The sequence below is a fragment of the Plutella xylostella genome, chromosome Z, assembly GCF_932276165.1.
Source record: "Plutella xylostella chromosome Z, ilPluXylo3.1, whole genome shotgun sequence".
NCBI classification, from domain to species: domain Eukaryota; kingdom Metazoa; phylum Arthropoda; class Insecta; order Lepidoptera; family Plutellidae; genus Plutella; species Plutella xylostella.
Genome location: NC_064012.1, coordinates 4,453,652 through 4,464,036, shown reverse-complemented (window position 1 = coordinate 4,464,036; position 10,385 = coordinate 4,453,652). Strand labels below are relative to the sequence as shown.

The 10,385-nt window shown below is 36.0% G+C and overlaps 1 protein-coding gene across 1 annotated transcript in view; it reads right to left on the bottom strand.

Annotated features, from left to right (window-relative positions):
• Positions 1-1,584: 1,584 nt before the first annotated feature.
• Positions 1,585-10,385, bottom strand: part of LOC105381155 (dynein axonemal heavy chain 5) — an 84,747-nt gene continuing 75,946 nt past the window's right edge. The window contains exons 43-55 of the mRNA XM_048632847.1: positions 9,847-10,339; positions 9,044-9,686; positions 8,358-8,546; positions 7,504-8,109; positions 7,135-7,383; positions 5,194-6,762; positions 4,941-5,109; positions 4,713-4,865; positions 3,650-4,625; positions 2,659-2,815; positions 2,374-2,526; positions 1,990-2,122; positions 1,585-1,847 (exon numbers count right to left, since the gene is read on the bottom strand). Of these exons, the coding sequence (XP_048488804.1) occupies positions 1,594-1,847; positions 1,990-2,122; positions 2,374-2,526; positions 2,659-2,815; positions 3,650-4,625; positions 4,713-4,865; positions 4,941-5,109; positions 5,194-6,762; positions 7,135-7,383; positions 7,504-8,109; positions 8,358-8,546; positions 9,044-9,686; positions 9,847-10,339 (5,744 nt within the window). The 3' untranslated portion in view covers positions 1,585-1,593. The remainder of the gene's footprint in view (positions 1,848-1,989; positions 2,123-2,373; positions 2,527-2,658; positions 2,816-3,649; positions 4,626-4,712; positions 4,866-4,940; positions 5,110-5,193; positions 6,763-7,134; positions 7,384-7,503; positions 8,110-8,357; positions 8,547-9,043; positions 9,687-9,846; positions 10,340-10,385) is intronic.

Genomic DNA, 10,385 nt, shown 5'->3' with positions numbered 1-10,385 from the left:
CGGTTCGGGACTCTAGAAATTTACCTTAAAATTGGAACTTATCTTATTCGTTTCCTTACTGAGATTTGTCCGCATACACTGGCCGGACACGATTTCTAATGTGGATCTATGGAAAAAATGCAACCAAATCACATTGAGGAAAGAAATCGCAATGAGGCGCTGGAGATGGATCGGCCATACAATGAGAAGACACGACTGTAACCATGCTCAAGTTGCTTTCGAGTGGCAGCCTGGTGGAAGAAGGAGACCAGGTAGACCCGTACAGAGCTGGAGAAGGTCCGTGGAGGCGGAAATGAAGAGGGCAGGTATATCGTGGGCCCAAGTGAAGGAGGCGGCTCAAGATAGGGAAGCGTGGCGAAGAATGTCTGTAGCCCTAAGCTCCACAGGGGAGTAACATGACCATAAGTTATAAGTTATGCGGTTGTTTTGGCTATTATATAGTGAAATAGTTGCAAACTATAACAGGTATATACATGTATAAATTGATAGTTATTGTAACACTACAATTTGATTTATTTGTGTAAGTACTATTATTTATATCTTGTAATCTTAAAGTGTGTGGGTGTCTAGCCAGAAATAAATGACTATTTTTTTATAGATAATTAAGTAGTAAGCTTTTTGAATTTGGTATGTTAAGTAAAATTAAATGATTTTGATTCCAAAACCACTTCGAGATATAGTCAAAAATTCATCAATTAATAAAATTAAAATGATAAAAAAATTAAATAGCGAAAGATTCCGATTTTATTAACAAAAACATAAATATACTTTGTTCTTCAAGACGCTCATCAAGGTCATAGATTCAATATTTATTTTCTTCCTTTTCGAAAATTACAATAGTTAACAATGCTATTATCGAACCTTTTTATTATTTATTTTATTATAGGTATTTATTTTTGTGCTGTTTCCGTGTGTGTGTGAAATAAATGTATTTTCTTTCTTTCTTTCTTTCTATCACTGTTAGTGTATCAAACAGACAGGGAACGATAATAAAGTACCACAGAACACCTCTTTTATGGTTGAGATAATTATGCATTATTTTAAAAATAAATTTCGCTTAATAAAACGCGTGACGTCACGCTGTACAAATGGACCGGCACTTTAAAAAAATCTAAAAAAATAACCAAAGCATTAAAATCTAAAATCTTCTAATTAGTATCTCAAATTCCCACATACTTCAATAAGAAATGATTAAAAAAATAACATAACAATACTTAACATACCGAATTGTTTTGTAATAGGCAAGGCCGGGAGGAAGGGGTAGGTATTGTATGTTGTAAAACAGTTTTCTGACCATTTTATTTTTAAATGTATTAAAAGATTTGTTGACCAGCCCCTAAACCCCTCTTTAATCAAAATATCCTTCCACCCTAAGGTTCTCTTGAAAAAATCGCTTTAAGCGATAAGACCGCCATTTTTGTACATATTTGTTAGTATTTAAGTTATGTAAGTAAGTTTCTTTTATGTGTGTGTACAAATAAAGAATATTCTGTCTATCTATCTAAACGCTGCTGAAGTAGATGCGGTCACAATAATGAATAATAACACCATTATTTGATGATGGCCATATATTTATTATATAAGTAATATGGTTTATTTTATGTCACACAACAATGCGACTCCCCGTAGAGTCCAATGTCGTGGGTTACTGTCGGTTTCGAAGTCTATAGAGCCCACATACTTTGCGTCAGTCCTCTGCGGTTTTCTGTAGATGGGACACTCATAAAGCCTTGGGTCTTTACCAGCAGTAGTGTTGATAGCAAAAATGTAGATCACAGGCATTTGCTCGTACAGTACCTTTGCCTTCGATTCTATAAGCTTGCCTGTCTTTCTATCGAGCGATGCGCCTAAAATTAAGAAAACTTAAGTCAACGTCTGTACTACAAATAGATGTTGTCCTGTTCGAAAGCCTTTCTTGTCCAAGCCATGGATCCAATTTGGTATATTTATCGAATCTCAAAATCCGTCAATATTTTTTTTTTCTCTCACCTTCAAGAAAGAGACCGTGAACGTAAACTCCCTCAGCAGGGCCTTCGTGTAATTCTTCTTTGTTCTGTTTTGTGATTACATTTTGGAGCACCACAGAGTCCAACGCCCAACCCCTGTGACTACGCGTAACTTCCTAATATAAAACATATTTATAAATTATTTATGTAGTTATTCCTAATACTATAATTTTATTGATTAGCCAAGCATTACAAATAAGATGTTATCATAGAAGCATAAAATTTAACATTCTTCTCCTTGTCGTGTCGAGGGCAACTGTCAATTAAACATTAAAAATAAACAGAATACTTTATAAGCGGCCTAACATTCGAGACATTAACTAAGAATGAAAACCCACACAGAAATGAATAATTTTTAATCTCTTACTTGTCTCATGGCTGTAAGAAACCCTTGAGGATTAAAAAAGCCAGTCATCCAGAATGTCGTTGGTCTTCCATTTTTCAGCCAAGTGCGGTACTGGTGGTCTCTTTCTAACAACTCTGTATACCAGAACCCTAAGGTTGCCGATTCCCATGATACCTGAAATATGTGCAGCATACAATTTGTACCTCTTTAATTTAATTTTGTATGTAAGTTGTTGTAGATTAGGTACTTGACCACCACTATGATTTATTTTGCGAAATAATATGAAAGACATGGCATAAAATTTACCTTTAACCACTGAGCCGGTATACGAGCATCATACATGGCATCTAAAGATTCCCGGAGACCTTGACTCATAACAATCGTGCCATCTATCGCAAGTTTCAAATCACACAGAGTTGACTGAACAGTCTTTATTACTCTCTGGATTCTGTCTACTTCTTGCCTGCAAGTGTGACAAAAAAATACTTAGAAAATTGAAATTTATGTTATACAATGTGTTGTTTTTCGAACCCGACAAACTTTAAGGGTGTATTCTACGAGTGATTTCATCGAGAAAACACCCCCATATGTGGGGTCAAATCTCAATAAGTATTCTAGAAATGGTGACCATTTTAAAGTTTTAGATCCTTATAGTTTTCATATAAATTCATATCTCGAGATTCAAACGCCTTACGGACATGAAATAAAATGCTTTTATCCGCAAAAAGTTATCTCTATCGAATAGAAATATGCAAAACTGCTAAAAAGTTACATAAAATAAGTTACAAGCACCTAATCTAACAGTATTGACAAAAAAAAAGAAAATAAACAATTGAAGAGTCTGATAGTGACGGATAAAAATGTTCTTATACATATAGATAGCTCGATGCGAATCACTTTTAATCGATGTCGGAAAACGTTGTGAGTGTAAACTATGGTGCGTAGACTATAGGGAAAGCCAGGATATTGAGACAAAAACTAGCATACTAGAACTAGCATAATATTTACAACACATACGAAATCAAAAAGCAACTCTTTTGACAGTTAAAAAATAATATAAATACAAAAGAAGCCGTTATTATTTCGAGGTACTGTCGGTAACAGTGAGGAAACCTGCTCATCTATTTTGTTGAGTGAAAGGAAAACGACTGAACAAACAAACGTAGTATAGTTCACATACATTTTACATTGTCGTAAAAGGTCATCGTATTTACGAAATTCGAATGAGAATCGTGCAATAACTATTACCATAACAAATACCACACAGAATAGAGGTTGAAATAATTTAGGTAATTACCTCAGGAAAATATTCATTGGCAAAAATGCGCCAGCCTTTTGCAAAGCTTCCTTTACCTCAAAGCTAACGTACTGTTTGGGGAGTTTCTCCAGCATATCTTCAGCTAAACGATAGACTATACTCTCTCGAGTTTCTCCTCCCTGACTTCCACCTTCTTTTGGCTGCACACTCAAAATTGTATCTAAAATGTCTTTAGCACTGTTAATTTGATAAGTAATATCAGCATTTCCATGCAATCCAAATACTTCTGGAGTGTCTGTTAAGGGCAGCTGATTAATATAATCCACATATCCTTGTAGATTTCTGGTCTGCGGTACTTTATATCCTTTATAGAACTCAAATCCTGGTCTGAGTAAAACGTCGCAAAACCAAACATTTGTAAACGTTGTTAGTAATCTTTTGTCAAAGTCATCTGTTACCCGACCACCGTAATTCACTTCTCCGAGCATGTAGCATATAGTTGGCCATGATATACCTTTTTTTGGATCAATTTCATCGAGATGATTCTGGATAAATTGAACACATGCTGCATAATCAGCTTGATTAAATTCGTATGGAACATTCCATCCCAACGGGCCAAATTTTCTCCTTTCTTGTACAATAGTATGGAGGAAGGCTACAGCGTAAAGTAAGGGGGGCCATTGATGTAAGGACGAGTAATCTAACGTATCTTGACTGATATTTTGGTAAGTTCTTTTTAAACTAGCCCGTATGCCTTGAGGAGGTTCGTTGGTGAATTTAATAGCCATTTGAAGTAGACCTATTGGAAAATCCGTGTGGACTTCAGTTGTAAGCCAAAGTCTGAAGGACTCCTGTATGTGTTCTGTCTCAATAAGAGCATCCATAGCTTCAACGCAGAATGGCAGCGACAAATGAATGTTTTGCAATAATACCCACCCGCCCTCATTCATCGAATCAGAAATCATTTTTCGAGCCACGATTTCTTGCCCTTGACCCATAGACACTGCTTTTAGGGCTGTAAAAAGTAAAAATATATGAATAGTAATTAAAATTACATTAAGTATGATAATTTTCATAACCTAAAAGCATTATTTTAACTTACTTATTTCCTTAGCCTTTGCAAGTGATGCAATTTGCCCAAAAGGATCAGATCCTATGGAGAGGATACAGATGAGAGGAGTTCTAGGCTCAGATTCAGCCCAAGTTGTCTCCAGATTTAAAATGCGACCTTCACCGTATTCAGGACCTAGGGAATCTTTTGAACATATTCACTTTTATTAGTAAGTAAGTCGAAATGTATGAATGTTCACTTTATAAAATTTACACTTACCAACGATGTATTTTCTAGCCTGTGATAAGGTACGATCTGGACTCCAAGATCGAATAAGAAGCAGCTTACGGAATACATCTAAGCTTTCCTGGTATCCACTAGGAATAACTTCTTCTTCAGGCTTAGCTTTTTCATACCAGACCCGCCATTCTTTTTCGTTTGCTGATATCTACATAAGGAGTAATATATTTTTTGAAGACTAATAAACTCAATTGTCAATATTTTAATATGTGTACATACTTTTTTGACTTACCCTGGACAACACATCAGAAAAAGTTTTAAGTTTGCTAATTTCAACTAAATTTAACCAAGTTATATCCAATATCCACCTAAATGGTTTTGGTGTTACTGCATTTAGGTCCAATGACGCACCACCTTTGACAAAGGCCATAAACTCGTCATGAGAAATCAAACCTTTTTGGCAATCTATCTTCATAGCCAACATAAGCGTAAATAAAGCTTTGTGTCTTTCATACAAGCTTCTTGAAGTAAACGCCCAAACTTCATGTGTTAAATATTTAAGAATTATATTTATGCGTTCCTCCGTAATATTGCTTTTTGTTGATTTAGTTATTGAATTATCAAAGATGGTCAAAAATTGTTTAAGAGAGTTCTGATACATAATATTAACGTTACTCATTTCTACTATTAAAAAGTAAAGAATTGATCCTCTGGCTGCTACAGCTCTGAACTCTTCCCGAGCTTTGATAATTTTCTTTTCAGTGACTTCAGCTACTTTCAGCTTTTCGTTTACCTCTTCCGCAGTAGTTTTCGTTACTTGCAATACTTGAATTAGAGCTTCGTCATCTACTAGTGATCCTACGGAAGATGTCAATCGGCATAGCAAATTACTCTCAAGTTCCTTCATACTTCTCTGGTTCCTCATTACAGATTCAAATAATGCCACTCTTTCCTCCTCCAAATCGGACTTTTCCATTAATATGACACGACCAAGAAGCTGATCTTCCAGACCTCGCATAGTTACAGTAAAGTCAATAATGGATGTTTTAGCACTAATTTCTGGCGAATATGCTGGGTTGGGAAGCTTTGTAGTAATGTATAACATAAAGCCAGGCATTACATCGCACTCTTTATCTCCTACTATTACTTTTTCAATCGAACCTGATTTGATAAAATTCTTTTCAAGCACATTATCTATGACTGGATCAAGATCTACAGCAACATCCTCGATAAGTAATGGTCGACCTAAGGATAAACTATCTTCCAAGTGCGTTCTAAAATATTTATGATTGAGTGACGTAATTTGTAGCTCGTTAGTGCTTTCCTTGTTTTTGATCCAGTTTTTGCCTTGACTTTGTGGATCTACTAGTAATGGGTACGAACTGGATTTGGTTACAATGAGTGCATTTTGTACAGATAAATCATCATTAGGCAAGCCTTGAAGAGTCCATTCTGATATGGTTGCATTTTCAACTAGCATGTTGGTTATATTCAAATTTTCGGTAACCGGAATCTGCTTATTCTTTAGAATAGTCATCCATGTATTTACCAGACTGTTTCTAAATTCTTGGTTGTAAGGACCACAGTATGAAAGAAATCCTGTAGCCAATACTACATCCCCCACAAGCCTACCGAGTTGTTCTTTGAAATCTTTACTTTGCTGTGTCCAACGAATCTTTTCTCCTCCGAGACCATTAATAAGGGCAGTTGCTGCTGTCATTTTTCTAAGGCAAACATTGGCAGCGTCAGTTAATTGTTGTTTTTCAGAAACAGCTGATTCATATTGCTCTTTTACTTTGCGCAAAGACATCTCTCGTTCTTCTAACTGCCTTTCTGCTGATGCCAAATCGTCCATGGCCACCTAGAACATTTTTTTAAAATTAGCTATTAAGTAAACAGAGCGTTATGATGTGGTGTGATTGTTGTGATATTTAAAATGAGACATTTTTACACAATAAGATAATTACGGACCGTTTATTAAATGTTACTATAAACAGGGAGTTTTAAAAAGGGTATACTAAACACATATGTAGGAGGTGACTCAAAAGGTCATTCTTAACAAAATTTGTTCAAAGAGTTTTGGAAATTCGCCAAAAAATGTATCGTTCGCCATAGTTAAAAGTCACATAGCCCAACAAAGTTTTTTTTTAAAGCTGTGTTGAACCGATTTACCGTATCAGATGATTAAATAGTATAGTACAATTTATTATTTATCAAGGCAGGTTAGCATTACCTTCAATCGAGCTTCTTGCAACAGCAGATTTGCCTTCAACGGTAATACCTCCTTATTGACACTATGGAAGAAGGCCATAGCTTTAGTCCAAGATAACAGCCCTGCAACGTCACCGCATACACGTTTTGCTGTATCCATATTATAATCTTCCATTTCAAAGTAGGGAACCAAGTGTTCAACCATCTCATTGTTGATTATATCCTTTGGATAGTTTTGGAGTTGTAATAGAAAAGTTGTGCTGGCCATCATCTAAAAGATAATTTAGTATTTCTATATTAGCTATTAATATTGTGAAATAATAAATAGTTTCTACAAGTGACAAATCAATGACATAAAGAATTGTAAAATATGAAGAAAAAAAAATCTTGCCTTAAGAGATTCCGCCCATGACGGTTTGGAACACGGTGCAGCTGTATCGGGAATAACAGGATGTAATCTTCTTTGAAATAATATAAGGACACAGTCCATAATTCTCATGATGAGGTGAGGTGGTCGCCCTAACTTTCTAACCGTGGCTATATGAGCAGGCTTTATTGTGTTGAGTGCCGACTCAGCTTCTTCTAAAGCTGGTTTTGCTGCTTCTAATTTAATTTCAGCTTTTTCCTTTTCTTCCGCGATATAAGCGACCAGCGCCTCAGCTTTTTCTTTCACAATCTGCACTTGGTTTTTAACTATTTCAGCTTGCATTGCCCGCTCTGTCACTTCTGTTAATACCCTACCAGCTTTCTCTGATGCTAGAGCAAGGTCTTGCTCCATTACAGCCAAATCCTTTTTCAAAACCTCAACTGAAATGGAAGCCTCACGAAGCTTTTCTAGACCTGTGTCCATCCGAAGAGCACCATCACCCAGTTCCTTCTGCTTCATTTGGTAAATAGTTTTATAGCCTCCGATAAAGTTTAAATAGGATTTTGGAGTCACGTGAGAAGAACGTCTAAACCGTTGAAAGTATTCTGCCGATACCTTTGAGACTTCATCCTGAAATGTAAGTCAAAAGCTCAAGTGAATAAAAATGTAGTTATGTTTCAAAGCGATTTGGGGTTTTGAGTTTCGGAATTTCGACGTTCGGAAATTACCACGGTTTACATTTAGGGAGAGAGAGATAATGAAGATGTGAAAAGAGATGACCCCTGATTGATTAAGGAACGGTCAATTTAGAAGAGTAATTTATATATGAAAGATAATGTTTGTGGCAATAGTACCCAGAATGGAATTAATGATAGTACCTGAATGGTTCCTAGCACGGTAACCAGTTGTTTCTTGACTTCAGTAGTACACTCGATTTCGAATTCAGTAAGAAAGTGATCGGCAACAGAGACTAGCGCGTCTTTAGGCCAGGGTTGGAACCAGTCGATAGTGCAACCGGAAATAAGAGCAGGAAACCGAAGAGCTCGATAGCGAAATGCTTCGCTTACCTGGTGTAATAATAATAATATTAAGAGGGGACATTTCACTCACGGCCATCCCTCCCCTATACATAATTATATACCTACAATGTGTTGTTTTTCGAACCCGACAAACTTTAAGGGTGTATTCTACGAGTGATTTCATCGAGAAAACACCCCCATATGTGGGGTCAAATCTCAATATTCTAGAAATGGCGGCCATTTTAATGATTTAGACTCTAAGTTTTCATAAAAAATCATATCTCGAGATTTTAACCCCTTACGGACATGAAATAAAATGTTTTTATCCGCAAAAAGTCATCTCTATCCAATAAAAATATGCACAACTGCTAAAAAGTTACATAAAATAAGTTACATATTGTATAAGTTACTATAATTTTAATAATATCTTTTCTGATTGTGTACAACTAAAGAATATACTATCTATTCTAAAAATTACATTTTTAGGTTAAAATATCCAAATTAAACAAACAAGTTAGAAAGCAAGTTAACAAAAATATACGAACCGGAGAGAAACATAGGACAACGTGCAGGTTTTGGCAAGTCCTATTAAGAAAATATTCCATCACTAGCTCATTTGTCAACGTTCTTTTTTGGTTTTCTCTCTTCATGATTGGTGTAAGTTCAGATATAATTTCTTGCTGTTCATCTTTTGTAAAAAGGTTTGATATAACTCCCGATGAAAGTATGTTGTTAAGATATTCCAAGAATCCCTCCTCTTTTATGTCCAAATCCGTAAATATAAAAGTTGTTCCTTTTCCTTGAACTCCACAAGATCTATACAAGAGTTTCAAGTCCTCGAGAAAGTTTCCTACATTATAAGAACGGGTCAACGCAATTTGGAAAGACCGATAGCCCGCTATGAATGTAGATAATTTGGTAAGCGATTGCTTGCCCGAACCGCCGACCCCAACTAGCATGACATTACCCCGAGGATGTCTGATAACCCTTGAGATCTTTACTAGATGCAGCATAGCGTCAGGGAAGAATACTAGATCCATTCCAGAACCGCGGACCATTTCGTTGAACTGTGACAGGAACATGTCTAGACGTTCCCGCAGCTCGTTGTAGTCAAACACCGGCTCATACACCTTCGGAAGCTCCATATCAGCGTCTTCCCCTTCTTCACCAGTCGGCTCAGGAGCATCTCTATTCAGAAATATTCCTCATAAATCAATACTTCTCAGTAAAAATAAAAATAAAAACATATTTGTAAGTAACAACTCTTAACTTAGGTACGAGTACATCAGACAAAACGTGTTAAGAAACGTTATCATACTTATCAAATTGAAATTTGCTTAATAATTACCTCATAAAATCAACAAAAACTGGTTCACTCTCCATCATCTTCCTGTATTCAACACCTAATATAGTCTCCGCTATGTCGTACAAAGCTTTGAAGAACCATTGTTTATCGCTTTCTATTGTAAATCTATCAGAGAAAACTCTACAGCATTCGTGTTTCCATAGCAACATTAAACATTTCTCAGATTCAATAACTGTGGGTAGTGTTCCCACCATTCCTTGCCACACTCTCGACAAATCTCTTAAGGAAAATACGTAATGAAACTTGGCTGGTGTCGGTAGCAGATTAAGACGTGTCTTTTGCCATAATTCACGAGTTAAAGGTATAACCTTTTTGATCAGTGCACGTACTTCAGCTGTGAAACCTCTTTTTATGTTGTAGTGACCTTCTCCAATTACCTTAAATATCTTATCTATAGCTTCGTCGTTAGGAAGAGGACAGTTAAATATGGCAAATTGTCTCTTTAGCCTAGATGGTATATCGTTTCTTCCGCCACCTAAAACCATTAAAGCATAAGTTAATCGAAAGTTAATAATATTATT